We start from the raw sequence: 19,801 nt of genomic DNA, 5'->3' as shown, positions 1-19,801 counted from the left end.
CACACAGGTGAAAGAGAGAGGGAGTGAGAAAACATACACACACGAGATGGAGAGAGGGAGAGAGAGAGAGAGCACACACACGTGACAGAGAGGGAGAGAGAGAAAACGGTACACCTATACTGTACACAGGAGATACGAGAAAGAAAGAGGGAGGAGAAACAAGAAATAAATAACTTACCTGCAAGATTCCTCCAGCTTTTGCAGTTTGGCAAGCTCCTGGTCAGTCAACATGGCAACCTTGCTCTTTTGCTGCGCCAGGGTAGTGGTCAGTGGAGATTTGTTTCTCTGCATCCTCTTTACCATCTCCAGTGTAGAATTCCATCTTGTTGCAACGTCCTGAGCAAGTGATTGTTCCTTAAGTCCGTGTGCAACTTGCTGTTCGTTTAATTCCTGAGTGTTAGATGGAGTATGCTTAAAGTGCCCGACAATCTTGCGACATTTGGCCAGAACACTTTCAAATCCACTGTCTTTAAGTGAGACTGTGACCGTCCTTTGCAGACAGTGGGCCATGCAAGGCAGGTGTTCAAATGGAAGAAGCCTCGCAGCAGCTACCATGTTACAAGCGCTGTCAGTGCAGTGTGGTCAACTTTTCCGTGATTTCCCATTCGTTTGCAACATCAAGAAAATGGTTAGCACATGCCTCGATCGGCATAATGTCGCTTCTCGGGTTTTCCTCAAAGTAAGTGCAAACTACTGCAGAGTCTAGTCTTGATCAATGAAATGCGCTGTGACGCCCAAATAATTATCGTTGTTGACAGACGTCCAGTGGTCACCTGTGACAGCGATGTGCTTTGCTTGCTCAAGCATGTTCGTCCGCTTTGCCCTCTCATCCTCATACAACGTGTGTGTTGTTGACACGATGGTTCCTCTCGAGGGTAAATTATAAGAGGTATCTCCCGATGCAACACGAATTACTTCTCTCAATCCATCATCCTCTACTGTGCTAACTGGGCAGCAGTTTTTAACTGTCCGAGTAACCAAGGAATTGGTTAACTTTTCACTTACAGGTTTCGTTATTCGTCCACGAGTGCCACACTCCTTTGTAAGGTGCCATCCTATCCCGGTGCAGTACCACTGTGCGCCCTCTGGGAACCAGTTTGACCCGATAAACCACCTCCCCCACTCTCTCAACCACATAGCAGGGGCCCACCCATGTGCTGTCCAGCTTAGGGCAACGGCCCTTCACTCTCTTTGGTCCATACACCCAGGCAAGGTCCCCAGCCTGGAAATCCTGACCTTTGACATGCACGTCATAGACCCGCTTTGACGGACACCCGCCTGTTGAGACTGGTTTCTGGCGAAGCTGTGGGCCTTTTCTAGACGGTGCTGCAGCCGCCTGGCTATTCCGGACCAGCCAAGGCATCAGGTGCGTCTGGTGGTCGTCCATAGACCAGCTCCGGTGGCGTTCTGAGCTCCCGGCCCAACATCAACAACGCCGGAGTACAGCCGGTTGAGTCTTGGACTGCACTGCGGTAAGCCATGAGGATGAGGGGTATCTGCAGGTCCCAGTCACTTTGATCCGGGGCAGTGGTGAGGGCCAGCTGAGCACTCAAGGTCCTCATGAACCGTTCCACTAAACCGTCGCTTTGTGGGTGAAGTGGGGTGGTCCTAGCTTTCTTGATGGCGAGCTGGCTACACATCGTAGCGAAAACCTGTGACTCGAAGTTCCGCCCTTGGTCGGAATGAAGCTCAGAGGGTGTGCCAAAGCGGCTGAACATCCCTTGCACCAAGGCCTCAGCCACAGTTGTTGCCTCTTGGTCAGGCAGGGGATATGCTTACGGCCACTTTGTGAAGTACTCAATGGCAACTAGCACGTACCGATTCACCCGAGTAGTACGGGGGAGTGTATGGCTGGGCGATATATCGATATTTAAGATATATCGATATATTTTTAAATAAGATATGGAATTAGACCATATCGCATATATCGATATAGTTCAAACTTGCTTCAGGCAAGCCGTTGATCGGAACTCTCTGCACTGCTTCCCGCTCCCCGGCTCCGCCCCTCCTCTTTCATGCACAGAGGGGGGAGGGGGAGGGACACTCCGGCACTCTTCAACAAACATGGAGAAGGCAACAACGTCGGCAGAGCGTACGGTGGAGAGCCCCTTGGTTGGTAAAAGAAAAAGCAGTAGCTCAATCATTTGGAGATGGTTCGGATACAAATTGTCAGATGAGCAACAAAACCAAGCTATATGTAGGGAGTGCCATAAGCACATTGCAGCCAGTGGTGGAAGCACTACGAATCTTTTTCATCACTTAAAAACGTGGCACAAAGTGCAATATGAAGAGTGTGTGAAACTGCGCGCTGCAGAAGCCACAGGCACAAGCCGTCCCCAACCCGACAAAGCTCCAGCCCCAAAACAAAGCTCACTGCAAGCTTCATTTCCCCGCTGTGTGCCGTATGAGAAGAAAAGCGACAAGTGGCGTGCAATAACAAAGGCGGTGTCCTTTCACTTTGCCAAAGACATGGTCCCTGTTGCAACAGTGGAACAGGTTGGGTTCAAAGAGCTAATTAAAAAGCTGGACCCGAGATACGAGCTTCCCAGTCGAAACTATTTTGCACGAGAAGCACTGCCGCAAATGTATAGTGAAGTCAGACAGAACGTTGCAGGCCGGCTCTGTGGTCAAGCAGGACGTGTGAGCCTTATATGAGCGTGACAGTTCACTTCATGCAAGACTGGGAGATGAAAACAGCTTGTCTCCAAACAAGGCTAATTTTATTTAAGATATTTTATTTATTTAAATGTGCACCTTACGGAGCTTTGTTGTACAGTGTTTATGTTTAGATTTTATAGTGAGTTTTCAATAAAACTACTCGTATTGGGCTTTGACTTTGACTGAGCATTTCATTTCACAGCTTTCACTTTGCGGAAAAAATATCGGGATATATATCGTATATCGATATTCAACCTAAATATATCGGGATATGACTTTTGGTCCATATCGCCCAGCCCTAGGGGAGTGGCCCCAGTATATCAACGGCTACTCTGTCCATCGGGGCCCCCACACAATGTTGCTGCAAGTGTGCACGGGACTGGCCCTGGGGTCCTTTACGAGCCGTACAGGCGTCGCAGCGGCGGCAGAAGTCCTCAACATCTCTCCGGCTCAGGCCCCAATAGAATGTCTGTCTTAATCGCCGCAATGTCTTTGTCACTCCGAAGTGCCCAACTCCAGGGGATCCATGATGCACCTCAAGCACTTCTTTGCGGAGGTCTTCAGGTACAACGACTTGCCAGCGTTGCTCTCCAGTGGCTGGTTCCCGCCAGCACCTCTTCAGGACTCCTTCCTGGAGTTCCACTCTCGGCCATTGAGACCAGAGTCCTCGGACGGTGGCAGAGTGGGCAACCACCTCATCCCAGGGCGGCCAGACGCCGAACTCCAGCCATCCCATGACCATTTTAAGGTCAGGGTCTTCAAGCTGAATCTCTCTCCATCTATTTGCATTGTTGGGTAAGAGGGCCCGACAGACCACCTTCCCCGAGTTCAGGTTCGCCGCTTCCCGCTCATCAGCACGTTCGCAGTGGGGACAACCTGGGGCGCACGGCCGGCGAGAGAGACTGTCTGCGTTCATGTGAATTTCTCCAGCCCTGTGTTGTATGGTAAACTGAAAAGCCTGGAGCTGTTCGATCCACCTTGCTACTTGTCCTTCCGGTTCCTTAAAGGACATAAGTCACTTCAACGCAGCATGGTCGGTTCTTATGATGAATGGGAGGCCACAGAGAACATGCTTGAAATGGCCCACAGCATCAATCACCGCCAACAGTTCTTTGCGAGTTACACAGTAGTTCTTTTCCGGTTTATCCAGGGTGTGACTGTGATATGCAACAACCCGCTCTCCTTCTGGGGTTAACTGCGAGAGCACAGCACCAATGCCCGTGTTGCTGGCATCGGTGTCAAGGAGGAATGGCAGCTCCGGGTTAGGGGCAACCAGCACCGGGTCTTCGCATAATACGCGCTTCAGCTGTTGGAAAGCTGCATCCTGGTCAGGTCCCCACTTAAAGGGTGTGTCCTTGCCCATCAAGCTTAACATAGGCGCAGCGACCGTCGAGAATCCCGCCACAAAACGCCGGTAGTAGGACGCTAATTCTAAAAAGGACCTCAGCTGGTGGACATCTGTGGGGGTGGGCCAGTCCCAGACGGCTCCAACCTTGTCCGGTTCCATCCTGATGCCGGCTCCACTGACTCTGTGCCCCAGGAAGGAGACCTCACGTTGCAGCAACCTACACTTCCCAGGATGAAGCTTGAGGCCCGCACTCTTGATCCGCTCTAAAACCTCCCTCAGGTTCTCGAGCGCGGAGTCAAAGCTGGGCTCATGTGCGAGGAGATCATCCAGGTAAATGAGACAACGCTCCAGGGGCACACCAGCGAGGACCTTCTCCATTAGCCTTTCGAATGTTGCTGGGGCATTACACAACCCAAATGGCATGGTTGTGAACTGCCACAGGCCACGTCCTGTGGTGAAGGCAGTCTTGGCTTTGTCCTCTGGGGCAATGGCCACCTGCCAATAACCGCTCCGGAGGTCCAAAGAGGAAAACCAATGCCAAGCCGGCCACATAGTCAAGAGACTCATCTATCCGAGGCAGAAGATAGGAGTCTTTCACAGTCTTGTCATTCAACGGCCGGTAGTCGACACAAAACCTCCAGCCTCCGGCCTTTCTTGGGGCCATTACGACCGAGGAAGCCCAGGGGCTATCTGATGGTTCGATAATGCCAGCCTCTTTCATCTCTTGTATCATCTGGTTAGCAGCAGCTTGGCGAGCGTAGGGGACTCGCCTAGGCCGTTGCCGGATTGGCTGTGCGTCCCCTGTGTTGATAGAGTGCTGGACCTTGTGTGTGCGGCCCACATCGTTGGGATGGGTGGAAAAACTGTGCCGATACTTGTATAAAAGGTCCCAGAGCTTATCCTGTTGATCTGAGGTCAGGCCCTTCCGATTCTCCTCCCAAAGGTCTTTGACAGTTGAATTCGCTGCGGCTTCCATGCAGTGTCTGTGTAGAGCCATTTTCAAAACCTTCCAGGAATATGTCCTCCACCGCCAGCACTTTCTCTAGAGCTGCTCCCAGGGTCTGTGGGTCTGCGAGCCGGACTTGCTGCCGTAATGGGATGGGTTGAAGGCCACGGATGAATGCCTCCTTGGTCAGCACCAAGCGGGTTGCATCATCGAAATCGGGGAATCCTCTTTGAGCCAGGTAGTGCAGCTCCACCGCAAAAACTCCCAGCTTCTCTCCAGGACCCCGCATCCGCTCATTAAACCTCTGCCGCATCACAACTGCAGGGGCAGTGTTTCCAAAACGTCTCTCCAGTGCTCTGGAAATAGCTAGTGGGTTCTCAAGATCAGCAGCAGTCACATCAAGCAGTACTTTTCTAGCTTCACCCTGGCTGGTCCCTCTTTGCAGGGGACCAGCCATTCGCAGTCGCTAGGAGGTCGAACTGGGCCCAGTACGTTTCCCATGAAGTGAGTCCATCATAGCGTCAGACCTTTAGCTGGCCTTCTCTGGGGAAAGGCGTCGGTCCCTGCACATTCATCAAGGCCGTGGTGAGGGCGGTGGTCAGAGCAGCTACCACATCGCTGGTTTGGCTATTGGTAGCAGAGGGACTAGCCAAGGCCGCAGTCAGGGAGCTACCTTGGCAGAGTCAATTGGCGGTGTAGGTATTTGCATTGGGGCCTGTACTTGGGTGGGGGGTCGTTTTTGGACATGGGACATCAACAGAGATATTAGCATCCTGAACGTTAGCAGTCTTGGAGCTCACACTGGCATTGTCAGTAGCTTGGTAAGAGTTGACATTGTAATTGGGCTCATGAGGTTTAGCCCCAACATCTTGTGCTTCACCTCCCCTCATGGATTTAATGTCACTTCTTGAGTTATTGAGAACATTTCCCAAAGCACGCTCCATTGCAATGCTCATTCTCTGCATAAAACCTTCCTCTATTCTTGCTGTAATGTCTTTCTCCAACTCCGGGATAGATTTTGGTTGGCCACTCCATTTACCTGCGGCATCCACCGGAGCAATGACGTCATCGTGAGGCGGTCCGCACGTGTCTTTGTTTACATCTGCTCTTCCAGTTAGCGATCCGATGGCTGCTGCAAACTTAACCGGACTTTCTTTTATTTCCTCCGGGATGTCCGTCAGCAGTGTAGCGAGCGGTGAGTAAGTTGCTTTTTCTACCTTCCTCCTTACGACCTGCGCATCGCCAGTTGGCTTCATCCGCGGTGTTTCTGGGGGGGGGGGTATGGGGCATATAAGTCCGAGTTCTCAACGTGTTCAGCCATTTCGGTCCTCCGGCGGTGGCTAGCGATATTAGCGTAGTTAGCCAGCTGTAGTGCAGGGACTGGGGGTTGGGGAAATCCCACTTCTGACACCAATGTAGCGTTCGCGGCTCCGCCGCACGGGTGGCTAACTAGTTCAATGTGGAGGACACCAAGGTTTTAGTTGAACCGGTGAACCGGGTTTTATTACCCTACAACAGAATAAATTCCGTGGTTGGAAGACTGCCCAAAACAACAAAGGCTAGATAAGGTCGGCGGCAAAACGTGCTTGTCCAATTGTCTTTTTCTCTCCCTCTCCCGCTATCTCCCGCTCCGCCGCTCCACACTCTTTCCGGTCTCCTTTTTCCTCACCCCCTTTTTCTACCTGACCTATCCGGCTAACTAGGGCAACGTCTTCCCCCCAACAATCCTTCCCCCCTTTGTGAGTCTCTCCCCTGTCAGCACTGCAGGGTCGCTACAATATGATGTGCTCGTTTGATGGATACATTTTTTATTTGCAAAACCAAATGCATTAGTTTGTAGGTGGTGTTTTGCATATGTAAACCACACTGGGATTATTAGGGAATCATAGGGCATTTGTATAACATGTAAAATGTCAGGTATGGCAGGATAATAGCTCCCTAAAAGTGTCCTTTTAATAAATGTGTGTGCTCAACAGCTTTACAAATACAGTATATAGTATCCTATTATATACCACAAGATAGTTGGAATGAAAAGGTTGCATGTTGTAATAAGATGAACTGTCATTTGTTTAATTTTAAATTAAGTAAAACATAATGTCTATGCTGTTTCAGCTGGCTTTCTGCCACAATAATGGGATTAACAATGTTTTGATTTGAAAACAATGAAGCAATATTGATTTTGGCAAGACAATGGTCACATCTAAGGATTTTTAACAGAAGCACAAAGCACAATCATTAGGAGAAAGTCTGTGCTTGTGTCTGTGTTCTCTGTGTGCATACTGCGTTGAGTTTAACAACTAAAATCATCTCCACTTGCACAGAGCCTGGGAAGGTGGCAGTGTGTGTATGCATTGCGTCTTAACACAACATTGTGCACAGACGGCCAGCCCTTAAGGTGGGCTGTAAAACAATGTCAGGATGCTTGTTAGTCCAGACCTTGTTAAAGCAAGACATCATTATCGCTTACAGGCTTTACCTTAGCTGAGCAGATGGATAGAAGCTAGAAGCTGAAAAAGTATATATCTGAATATATATGAATGGATCTAAATCAATACATTTTTAGGAAGGTTACTGTTAGCAGGAAGTTCAACACCACTTTGAAAACTGTTGAAATACTCAGAGAGGCTGGGTTCTGCTTGGTTGATATTGAAACCCAGACTGATGAGATCCATAACATATTTGTACACTCCCTGGTCTATGGGAACCCTAGACATATCACACCACTGCCAAGAACATCATGGAAAGTTCATTCAGCAGTGTATTTTAGCTTCAGAAAGTGAGTGAAGATTGACAAACAAAAAGATCCTCAGGTGTAACTAACCCTCACAGAAGACTAGCCTCTGACCATGGCCTGTATTGTGAAGTAGGGTTTAGGGTTAGAGGGTCAACTGTTGGTTTTGAGTCCTACGCCGCTGGTTTACTTCTTACTAGGGCAAGTCGCCATGGTAACTTCTGCTGAGATAAGAGACAACTTGAGTAAAAGCACCGTCTGCTGACCAATCAGTTTTTTGAAAACACCCAAAGTGCAAAACACCTCAATTATCCTGTTAAATGAAGCACTGCACTCAAAACTACATACACCAAGCTTTTGCACCAAATGGCATACACTTCATCTATAGTACAAGACTCTTTGCCAACCAACTACACACGATTGTGATCAATCTAAAGCACTCATCTTTTGTGACGCTCTGTATGTAGAGAATCCTGCAGATAAAGATTGTTCAAGACCACAAAAATATGTGCGGAAACAAAAACATACTGTTGAAACAAGACATTTTTAGGAAGGAAAACCTTGAGGAAAAAAAGATGAATAAGAAAAGTGCTTAGTCTGCCTTTTACCATCTCGCTGGGTCTGGCCACAGCACATCATCAACATGCAGAAATAGCATGCATTGAGAGGCCCGATGGTCATACAGCTTCAACCGTTAAATCAAATCAAATTTTATTATAGCCCCAAATCACAACAAATGTCTCAAAGGGCTGTAGAAGCAAACAAAAGAAAAGGCAAAAACAAAATACAAATATCATATATATATATATATATATATATAAATATTAGGGCTGTCAATCGATTAAAATATTTTATTGCGATTAATCGCATGATTGTCGATAGTTAACTCACGATTAATCAGAAATTATTTGCACATTATTTATTTTATTTCTCTTTTTCCTCAGATCAGCATGCAGGTTCAGCGGTTTTAAACGGAAAACAGATGTGTGGATCAAAAATGCATATGTAAAACTTTTTTCTGTGTTTCGATTATAGTTACATGTATGTGAAACTGAACACATTTGTGTGTGCATTGAAAAACATTTGTGTGGATCCTAAAATACAAGTGTGAATGCTTTTGCAGATCATGAAATACAAGTCTGAATCCTTCTGTGTGCATTTGTGTATTATGAGAATGATCTGACCCCATAGACAGGGAAGACAAATGAGAAGAGATGTGTTTTGCTTTTGTATGAATCAACTGAATTTGCTTCTCGGATCTGAGTAGGAAGACGATTCCAAAGTAGAGGTGCTCTGAAGGAAGAGGCTCTGCCACCTACTGATGTTTTGTTAATTCTGGGGATGGAAAGGAGACTGGCTTTATGGGATCGTGGTAACCTGGTAGATATACGCGGAGTTATTGATGATGGCAGATAGGGAGCTGTGCTTTCATGGCTGCCGTGAAATTCCTACCCTACTTGTGGTGCCTTTATGGCATAAAAAAGGGGGCAGATCCATTTATTGTTTATCATTGTTTTATTCTTGTTTGCTGCTGTTTGAGATGCCGAAATCTTGCCCATCTGCCTGTTAACGTTTTGGAAGTTAATAAATGAACCTTTTCTAAACCTATAATGCCCTTATCATCTTTTAAGATGTTATTCAAGATTCAAGATTCAAGAAGCTTTATTTATCCCGAGGGAAATTGCTGTGCAACAATTGCAGTACAAAGTGGGAAAGTAATACAAAGTGAGAGGTAAATTCAAACAAACATAAAATAAACTAAGTAAGTAAATGCAACAAAATTACGGTTAATACATAGGTATATACAATATACAACAATATGCACTGTGCAATTTAGCAGCATATATAAAAATAAAATATGTATAAACTAAAATAAAATGATACAATGGAATTGGATAAAGTGACATTTGGCTTCAGGACGCAGTGTCTCCACTGTTCCTCTGACCTGAGGTAGATAAGTTAAACAGTCTGATGGCCACAGGAAGGAAGGACTTCCTTTGCCGTTCTGTCTTACACCGGGGGGGAATAATTCTGTTGCTGAAGGTGCTTCTGTACGAGGTTAGCACCTGGTGGAGAGGGTTAGCGTTGTTGTCCAGGATACTATGCAGCTTACTCAGCATCCTTCTCTCAGACACCACTAACAAAGAGTCCAGTTGGACCCCCAGGATGGAGCCAGCCTTCCTGATGATCCTGCTGATTTTGTTGGAGTCTGCTGCCCTCATTATGATGATAAATGCATTTTTTTTTTACAACTAAAATACAGCAACACATCTTAGATTCATGTCATTTATAATTGGACTATTACCAGTGGCGGCTGGTGGAGTTTTCTCCAGGGGGGGCTATAACTCCAAAATGTATAAAAAAAAAAAAAGCATGCATACATGAACTAAGGTATCAAACGAGTGTATTTACATAAATGAAAACAACAAAAACAACATTATAGATAGATAGATAGAAGTGCAAAGAGAAACAAGTGCGATATATAGAGTATGTACAGTATATGCAGTTAAGAGTGATTATGTAAAGATAAGGGCAGTATAAAGAGGTGGGAATAATTGGCATAGTATAAACAGATGTAGTATGAACAAATATACAGATGTGCTATATTACTATACAGATGGCCAATATACATATATAATAAATATCTATCTATCTATCTCTAGATATATCTCTATATCTCTATATTTAAATAATATATATCATATATAACATGGACATTACACATACTTTATGACAGAAGGCTGTGACGTCAGCCCCGCCGCCAAATCCAGCTGCATTCAGCTAGGGGCGCAGGAGAGGTGCGCCCCAACATCGTCCTATCTCTTGTATTGAAGAGGAGCTACTGCGCATGTACAACTTTTAACGAGAGTCTATTCGCCTTATTCACCTGGCGGCCATTTTGAAACTCGAACGAGGCTGAGGGGTACACAAACCCGGAAGTTTGACTCCGACGCATACGATCTATGGAAGATTCAGCAGCACCAGCAATGGAAACTCCAGTGTGGACCACCAACCTTTCTTGTTTGCCAGAATTAACAATTCAAAATGTGGAGCAGTGGGCCAGTACCGACCGCTCCACACACACACGTACACTGAGTGTGCAGTGAACCTTCCTCAACCCTGGATACACTGCTCCAAGAACTGAGCAACTCTTATCTTATGAATGTTAATACTTAGCTTACCTTATCACTTACCTGATAGTTATACTGTCATTGTACTATCATTGTCAACAAGCAATAGCAACATGCACCTAGCGCTGTCTGGCTTTGCTAATTTGAAACAAGATAATACTGTATTTGAGTAGATATCAATGAGGCTTATGTGATATTACATCAACTAGAGATAACATGTTAATGAGATAAAATCAACATGTTATTTTCAGTCAGACAGGGAAAGGTACATCGTTGATAAAACTCATAATGAACATTTAGCAAGCTGGTTTAAACTGTGGCACTGCTCTGCGAACTGAGCAGTTTGCCCACTTAGCACTATGATACCTGTATGTTGTACGGTGACTCATTTTTCCGCACCGAGGGAAAAGACCTAGCCCTCACAAATATGTGTGTTGGGCTCCTATTAACTGTCGATTAAATACATGTTAAGTTTTAAATAAAATCAAACATAGTACAGTCAACAACTCCATATCACAGCTAAGCTTACTACCCCTAGCTGCTACACGCTAGCAGAAACTGAGGTAAATTAGCGTCCATTCTTACCTTCAATGTCGTGGATAAAACCTTCGATCCAGTTACTGTATCCTTTAATTAACACCGCCCGGGGGATGTTGCAGTCGGTACTGGCCCACTGCTCCACATTTTGAATTGTTAATTCTGGCAAACAAGAAAGGTTGGTGGTCCACACTGGAGTTTCCATTGCTGGTGCTGCTGAATCTTCCATAGATCGTATGCGTCGGAGTCAAACTTCCGGGTTTGTGTACCCCTCAGCCTCGTTCGAGTTTCAAAATGGCCGCCAGGTGAATAAGGCGAATGGGCAAAGATTCCTGCGCCCCAGGGCGGAAATACGTCACCAATCAGACAATGTCAACGAACGAAACAACTTTACTCATCATTAACTATGAAATATTTATCTTGCACATCTAAAAAAATATATACATATATTTCGAAATATTTTTATTTTATTATTTCATTTTTTATGTCTTATTCAAGGAAATGTGGTGAGAGGTGAGTGGTGGGGCGGCGCCCTAGCGCCCTCCAGGGTGTCTGCAGGTTTTAACAAGTGCAATTTTAGACTTTTTTAGACCTTTTTTAGACCATCATGGGTTAAATTTAAGACCTTCACGAAGTATTAAAAAAAAAGAAATAACAAAGCCAGATTGCCGTCAATTTACATTTATTGTCAATGAAACAAACATATTATTTACATTATGTACATGCTTTTAAGCTCTGCACTTTTGGTGGCAATTTCATCCCCCAGAACCTTAAGCTGGGAGAGCTTGTCTTTGGCAGCCCTCCTCAGAGCATTTGATTTTGAAATCAGATGTGCCATTTTGCTCCCAGCCTTGCCCTCTGCTTGCTCTGCCAACTCATCTGCCTCTTTGCCCAGGCTCTCATTAACTTTATGTAGACTGTCCCTCTTGACTTTCAGGTCTTGTAACTGCTCCTCCGCTTGTGCCCTTTTCTTCCCTTGTGTCTCTGTCTCCTTCTTCTTCCTCTGTTCGTCCAAATGCACACGGTACCGTGACCTGGCAGCCATGACAGATTTCATTAGGTCAGGTGTAAGTGGAACCTTGGTAACGCCCCCATGTATTGCAACGTAGTCGTAAACAAGCCTGTGTGCGACCAATGTTTCTTCTTGCATATTCTCCGTCTCGATCTCTTTGTTCACTGAGAAGCCTCTCTCTACAGACGCCTGACCATGAGAAAGCAGTAAAAGGGTCTTGCGAAACGCCCAAAGATCTGGGTATGCCTTGCCGATGAAGCCATGAAGGAAGACATCTAGCCTCTTTTGCATTGGCTTGAAGGAGATGAAATCTTCATGCCTGCACTTCACAGACAATGCAGCATCGAACTGTTGGAGAATGGTGTCCCCTGAGACAAAAAGATGTAAAAATAAATTTACTTATGGCTTCCATTTAGTCATCACCATTGTGGCTTTCCTTACAGCTCTGTGGGGGTACAGTCTTTAAACCACACAAAACGGGTGCATGGAAATGATTTGCTGGAGTAACCTAACTTAAGAGATCTACACTCAAATATATTGTGATCATATTTTGACATACAATAAATACTGATCAGTTGCTAAATGCAGATGCTAAATATAATATACAAGATTATCTGAAAGTGGCACGCATAATTTTCCTCAGCCCTTTCTAGAACTCCTAGTACCAGCACAAACTCCTCCTGCCAGCTGCCTGTTGAGCAGAAATGTCTGCACAAGTCCCTTCATCTTTGCCTTGCAGCCGTCTGGATCACTGCTCATCACTGTGGGGTCTAGACAATCCATCTGCCTAACGGTACTGTACTTAAGAGGACTCTTCTCCTGTACTTTCTTCACCATGCTTGAGAGTCCTTGCATGCAGTCCCTTTTAAATTCAAGAATCCTGAGGTCTGAACTTTTGCTGTTCTGTACAGAGAAATGCGAAAGGAATGTAAGCAAAAATGCTGTACACATGGGCTTCCCCCTGATAATCTTTGACATTAAGCTATTAGTACCTTGAGGGCCTCCTCAGCACCCAAGCCAATATCAACACAGTGCACCGGCATCAAGATATTCTTGTCACCTATGTCCAGTTTGGTAAGCTGGGCTGTGGTGATGTCCTGCAGAACCTCTCGTTTCACGAAACGACGCATCAGACTCTGTTGGACGATAACAAAAGAAACATTTCAATTACATAATTACTTTGCAAAATACTGTGTACCATTTTGACTGTTGTAGATTTGCTGTGAATGTGTCTTTGTTCACAACTGTATTTGTTTAATTACAGGCCTACATAATGCTTTACTTTTGAGCTGGCGGTGTAATGGGGTGGGTCGGTGGGCTGGCATCATAACCACACCAAAACTCTCAAAATCAATATAATGCAATCATAAAATCCATACATCCATTTCATGACAGTTTCCTAAATAATGTTCTGCTCATTAGAAAAGGCATTACCTTGATCAACTCTGCCAGATCTTTACCTAGGTAAGGCATCACCGGCTCCTCAGTCTGGTACTTCCTTAAAAACGGATCAAATAGCTGGGCGATGCTCCTGAAAAACTGCAGCTTAGGTAGAGTCAGGGGATCTTTCTGGGCTTCTTCGATTACAGCAAAGCTTCCAGTGCCAGGATTTGGAAGCTCCTTTCTCCTCACAGCATTGGTGTACACCAGCATAGATGACCAGATATCCAACGCTCGTATCACGACAGGCAGGTTTACCAGCCATCGGTGCCCACACCATGCCAACGGGAAGCGGGTAGACCTGGTGGTCTTCTCGTAGTCCTCTCGTCTTGCGGGAACATTATGCAACAATGTGTGCAAGGCCCTGAGGATCTTGTCCACCTGCCACGAGAAGCCTGTTTTAAAGGCATGGTGTACGGTGTGTAACCCGCAGCTACCAACAGATATGAGCTGAGAACCAGCGTACAGGTCAGCATATTCCGCCTGGAACAGCTCAAAGAACTTAAAATTTACATTTGGACCATCCATTGAGATCGAAATCAGCTTGCTGAGGTCCAGGTGGCCCGCACATTCCTAAGGGAAGGAAACAAATCAACCAGTCAATTAAATTAGCATATATTTAAACAACAAAATCACACACACAGGCAATAGTTATGTGCAGCTAGCATACAAATAAGTTATGGGAGCAGAATGTAAAGGTTGGCCAATGAAAAGGAGGCATGTACAAATTATGATTAAGAGAAGGCAATTTAATACACAGATGTCCTCATTCATTCTCTCACACAGCAATTGCAGAGCACTACTTCAGAAAATGAATAAACCAAATCTCCCAATGATCAAAATATTTTCACTAAGAAACGTTTGGACATGGTGACAGAGACAACTGTATATGCGGATCAGACGCGCAGCCACACACCTTCCGATTTTAAATGGAGCCCCTTTTCATAACAGGAGATGAAATCGTTGGTCGGTCTTTGCATTACTTTTGGGATCATAAAACTACCGCAACACGGAAGTTGTATGATCCCTGCCGTACTGCAGAGACCGACGAATAACATACATCCCCAACAATGACAAATCAACTATGCTGCGCTACGCAGCAACCGACATCTGGGGCCATGTTGTTGTTATGCAACAACCGGTGCTGGGGGCAATGTTGCGTTACGATAAACCCGGTGTGACAGCTGGCTACCCCGTAACAAGATGTTACTCCAGATGTAAGAAACGCAGCGATTGGCCAAAAGTACTTCTATTAATTTTAATCAAGAGTGACATTTTTACGACCAATCAGTGGATAAAAATAATACAAAAAAAGCACTTACTTTGATCTCCTTCAGCAAGTCGTTTGCTGTGGCATGGCCCATAAATTGTGAGCCCAGGTACCGGGACTGTACCTGGCCGTCATCCCAGTACCTTACGTGAAGGTCCAGTTGCTTCCTCTTTGTTGCGTGGTTAAGACTTTCGTCAAACATAATGACGAAGGGCCCGGTCACCTTTGAGATAAGCTCTTTTTTGACGAACTCTGCCACTCCAAATCGGAGTATGTACGACGTCTTGTCTCTCCCGCATTGGAATGTTTTGGCAACTGTGGAGTCGGGGAACATCGCTTGGAAAAGCTCTCCGATGCCGTCATTGGATCTGCATGACTGGTGTTTAGCCACTGTGTTAAGCGCCCACAGAACTTCTGCCTTCATTGTATCAGTGGAGCCCAATAGATCACGAATATTACCCGTATTATTTATTGACGACGTGCTGCTTGCTACTGAACAGAACTGGGCAATTCCATGGGAATTGCGTGCTGCATTTGCCGACTCCTGGTGTTTGCTGGATTTTGTGTGAGACTCCAGTGCCTTGATGCCCAGGGTCCCGAGTTTAAGAGTTCTTTTGCAAAACGTGCAGTATGCCTCACTGTCATCAGCGGGAACGCGTTTCAGCCAGTCTGCAAATTGCCCTATTGAGAGCCAATTGTCGTTGAATTTACATTTACCCATCCTTTTTTTTAACTTTCTCCTGCCATTCGGACGTTATCCTACTTTGTAACTATTCCCGCCTTGCTCGCACACAGAGAATCAAAATACTTGCTGCTGCATCCTGTGACGACAGTACATTTCCGTTTCACATCTGTAGTTTTATTATTGTACGTTCCACTAACAGCACATGTCATGTAGAACTACACGGACCATAACTGCCACCATAACAGAAAAAGAAAAAAACAGAACGGCGTGGAAAAGGACGTAAAAACAAAACAAACAAAAAAAATAATCCTTTGTCGATATTTTGCATTGAAACGTAGGTCTTAAATTACTCAAACCCAATTTTAGACTTACACTGCGAAATATCTCTATATTTTAGACTTTTTTAGGCCTTAAATTGAAAATGTGTAATTTTAGACTTTTTTAGACTTTTTAAGACCCCGCGGACACCCTGGCCCTCTATTGGCCAGCCGCCACTGACTATTAAAATTATTAATAACTTTGTCTGTAGGCTAAAACACAATAAAATAGGAAATAACAACAATAAACACAATTTAAACAGACACACAAATAAACCATTTCACTACGTAGCCTACTAATTCTTGTAGAAGTACAAATTGTAACATGTTCTGTACATGTCGAATATATATAGTTCCAGACAGGAGCCAACTAGTAGTCCAGTTCACTTTATTAACTGTATTACAACTTAACCTGCATACTTCCTGTATGTCCGTCTCCTAATATGTTCCCTATACAACAGGTACACATCTGCTCTCGCTACATCTCCCCCCTTTAGTTACTTGTCAGATTCTTAAAAGAACTTCTTTTGTTTTTACTGTACCTGTAGATAAACTTGACCAGTATAACATATTGACATATTAAACCATTAAACATTCAAGTCCCCAGCATTACTTTTCCTTTCCTGTTTTTTTTTTCTTCTTTTCAGTAGTGCATAACATCTCCTGTTAACATTAAACATATAGTAGAACACATAATAATTTTCCATTAAGAAATTCTTTCTTCCTTTTTTTTTTTTTCAAAACATAACTCTTTCTTCTCTAGGGGTCGGCGTGGACTACCCGGGTCCCCAAGCTGTGCAGGGTTTATTCTGCCCTGTGAACCAAACCACAGCTTTCTAGCTAGTCTACAAATTCAGCCTGTTTGGTGGTCTTATGGTCCGGCCCAATCTAGTCTCTCTGGTAGTCTCTGGAATGACCCGGATGTGAGATCTGTTCCGCCTGAGAGTTCCTGAGGGCAGGTCTATGTTGTAAGACCTAGGTGTCTGAGCTGAACCACTGACAGTCCCTGTTTCTTTTGTGTTCTTCACCCAGACCTTTTGTCCTGGTCTGAGCTCTTGTCTTGTCTTTGTGTTGTGTCGTTTGTTGAACCAGGAGGCCTGTTGTTCTTTTAAGTCCTGGTCCTTCTTTCTGAAATCCTGGAGGTCAGGCCATCCAGGTTGTAGTTTCTCTTGACTGACCGGCAGGGGTGTCCTGATGTTGCGGCCCATTAGCAGCTGTGCAGGGGATGAGCCGTGTGTCAAAGGAGTGGCCCTGTAGGCCATGAGAGCCTTGTGTGGATCTTCCCCCTTTTTCAGGAGAGATTTCACCGTCCTCACTGCCCTCTCAGCTTCTCCGTTACTTTGAGGGTAGCGGGGGCTGCTGGTTGTGTGCGTGAAGTCATAGTCCCTGGCGAAGGCTGCAAACTCCGCTGCAGAGAACTGGGGGCCATTGTCCGAGATGACAGTCTCCGGGACTCCATGACGGGCAAAGATAGACTTCAGCTTTCCTGTCACGTGGGCTGTGGTGGTGGAGGTAAGGTTAGCCACTTCTGTGTAGCGCGAATAGTAGTCAATAACCACAAGGTACATGGCATTGTCCCACTGGAAAAGATCCACTGCCACACGCTGCCATGGCCTCTCCGGCAACGTAGTGGTCAGCAGTGGCTCTGGCGCGTTGTGAGCCTCTCGTGCACAGGTTGCACAGTTTTCCACTCTCTGTTTGATCTGTTTGGTCAGACCTGGCCACCACATTGACTGCTGCGCTCTGGCAACGCACTTTGTCATGCCTTGGTGACCTTCATGTATTTTGTTAATCATGTCCTCTTGCATTGTGACTGGGATGACGAGTCTTTCGCCTTTCATCAGTAGTCCGTCTACAACGAGCAGGTCCTGTTGATACTGCCAGTACAGCTGCAGTTGTGGTGGAAGAGCTTTTCTGTTCTGAGGCCAACCTGTTTGCACCATTCCTTTCAGCCTTTTGCAGACATCATCTGAATCTTGTGCTGTCTTGATCTGCACCAACCTCTGCTCTGACGCTGGGAAGTGCTCCATTATTAGGTTGATGGAGACACACACATCCTCTTCCAGCTGCTCGTCCTCTGGTGTAGGCGGGGCTTGAATCGGTGCCCTGGACAATGCATCCGCTGTGATCAATTTCTTCCCCGGCACATGTTCAATTTTGTACGTGAAGCGAAGCAGCCGCAGCCTGAACCTCAGAATGCGAGGTGGCAAGTCATCTAGTGCTCTACTGCCTAGCAGTGAAATGAGAGGTTTGTGGTCAGTTTGTATCAAAAACTCCATCCCTATCAGGTAAGACTGAAACCGTTCACACGCCCAGGTCAGTGCAAGCGCTTCCTTCTCTATCTGGGCGTATCTACGCTCCGTGATTGTCATGCTGCGTGATATGAAGGCAACTGGCCTCCATTCTCCAGACAGCTGCTTCTGAGACAATACTCCACCCAGCCCAAAGGACGAAGCGTCTGCTGCAACTATTGTCTCTCTGTGTAGGCAGTACTGTGCCAGTACTGTTGGTGAGCTCAGTTCCTTACGCAGCTCGTCAAAGGCTCTCTGCTGTGCACTCCCCCACACCCAGTCTGTGTCTGTTTTGAGCAGTTCTCTTAGCGGTTGTGTGAGCTCTGATATCCGTGGAGAGAATTTCCCCACGTAGTTGACCATGCCAACAAACCTTTTCACGTCTGCAGCGTCTTTTGGCGTGGGCATCTCTGTGATTGCCTTAATTTTTCCTGGATCTGCTTCAATGCCTCCTGCACTGACGATGTGGCCCAGGAACATGACCTTGTTGACCGCAAACTGACACTTGTCGTTATTGAGAGTCAGGCCCTCTTCCTGGAGCCGCCCTAACACTCTGTGCAGCCTGTGGTCATGTTGTTCACGTGTTGTTCCAAACACGAGAATGTCATCAGCATGGCATACAGTCCCCTCTAACCCTGTCAGCATCTGTGTGAGCCTCTTTTGAAAATGCTCAGGTGCGGATGAAATCCCGAATGGGAGTCTCTTGTAGCAGTATCGCCCGAACGGGGTGATAAATGTGGTCAGCGGGACTGATTTTTGATGTAGGGGTACCTGCCAGAATCCGGCTGTAGCATCTAGCTTAGTAAAGACCGTTGCACCTGCAAGCTTGGCCAGGGTTTCGTCAACGGCCGGCAAGATGAGTCTTTCTCTGCAAACATACTCATTCAGATGGGTCATATCAGAGCAGATTCTGATTTTTCCCTTGGGCTTTGGTGCCACCACCATGCCTGCACACCAGTCTGTAGGCTCTTCAATGGGCACAATCACACCCATTTTTTCCATTCTTTGGAGCTCCTCTTTGACTTTGTCATGCAGCGGTAGAGGTACACGTCGTGGCAGTGATAATGCGAAGGGCTTGACGTCTTGCTTCAACTTGATTCTGTACTCCCCTGTAAGGCAGCCCAGTCCTGTGAAGACTTTGGGGTATTGTTTCTTCATGTCAGCCTCTAGCTCTATTACACTGTTGACTAAATGCAGTAGTTTTAGATCTGAGATTGCTGGCAGACCCAGTAGAGGAGTAGCTAGCTTTTGTACTACATACACTGGTTGTGTTGTTGTTCTCTCTTTATATTTCATGACACCATGAAACTGACCTCTCACCTTTAGAGGTTCATTGCTGGGTCTACACAATGGTATGGATGCTTTGGTGAGTGGGCCGTGCCATTTTTCTGAGTAGGCATTACCTGGGATGACTGTTGCGTCCGCCCCTGTATCC

The 19,801-nt window shown here is 45.9% G+C and overlaps 2 protein-coding genes across 3 annotated transcripts; both read right to left on the bottom strand.

Annotated features, from left to right (window-relative positions):
• Positions 1 to 12,706: 12,706 nt before the first annotated feature.
• Positions 12,707 to 16,224, bottom strand: LOC134858940 (uncharacterized). 2 transcript variants are annotated; one of them, XM_063875193.1, is made up of 5 exons: positions 15,126 to 16,224; positions 14,317 to 14,376; positions 13,798 to 14,184; positions 13,356 to 13,499; positions 12,707 to 13,266 (listed from the first exon to the last, which is right to left on the bottom strand). In XM_063875193.1, the coding sequence occupies exons 1-5, from the start codon at positions 15,792 to 15,794 to the stop codon at positions 13,003 to 13,005; spliced, it is 1,524 nt and encodes a 507-aa protein (XP_063731263.1). In that variant the 5' UTR covers positions 15,795 to 16,224; the 3' UTR covers positions 12,707 to 13,002. The 2 variants fall into 2 exon arrangements, with proteins under 2 accessions (XP_063731263.1, XP_063731255.1); XM_063875185.1 differs by having other exon boundaries at positions 13,798 to 14,376.
• Positions 16,225 to 16,920: 696 nt separating this feature from the next.
• LOC134859892 (uncharacterized protein K02A2.6-like) lies at positions 16,921 to 19,524 on the bottom strand. Its single transcript, XM_063876662.1, has one exon. The coding sequence runs from the start codon at positions 19,522 to 19,524 to the stop codon at positions 16,921 to 16,923; it is 2,604 nt and encodes an 867-aa protein (XP_063732732.1).
• Between the last annotated feature and the right edge of the window lie 277 nt (positions 19,525 to 19,801).

This window comes from Eleginops maclovinus, chromosome 2 (assembly GCF_036324505.1).
Source record: "Eleginops maclovinus isolate JMC-PN-2008 ecotype Puerto Natales chromosome 2, JC_Emac_rtc_rv5, whole genome shotgun sequence".
In the NCBI taxonomy this organism is placed as follows: Eukaryota; Metazoa; Chordata; class Actinopteri; order Perciformes; family Eleginopidae; genus Eleginops; species Eleginops maclovinus.
Note: the sequence above shows the minus strand (reverse complement) of the source record. Positions and strands in the feature narration are given on the sequence as shown.

Bases quoted from the DNA above. Each gene is read 5' to 3' on its own strand.
- LOC134859892 (XM_063876662.1), bottom strand. From the start codon at position 19,524: ATGAAGAAACAATACCCCAAAGTCTTCACAGGACTGGGCTGCCTTACA.
- LOC134858940 (XM_063875185.1), bottom strand. From the start codon at position 15,794: ATGGGTAAATGTAAATTCAACGACAATTGGCTCTCAATAGGGCAATTT. The intron at 13,500-13,797 runs GTAATGCCTTTT...ATCGTCCAACAG, and splicing joins ATCTGGCAGAGTTGATCAAG to AGTCTGATGCGTCGTTTCGT. The intron at 13,267-13,355 runs GTACTAATAGCT...TTCTCTGTACAG, and splicing joins GTGCTGAGGAGGCCCTCAAG to AACAGCAAAAGTTCAGACCT.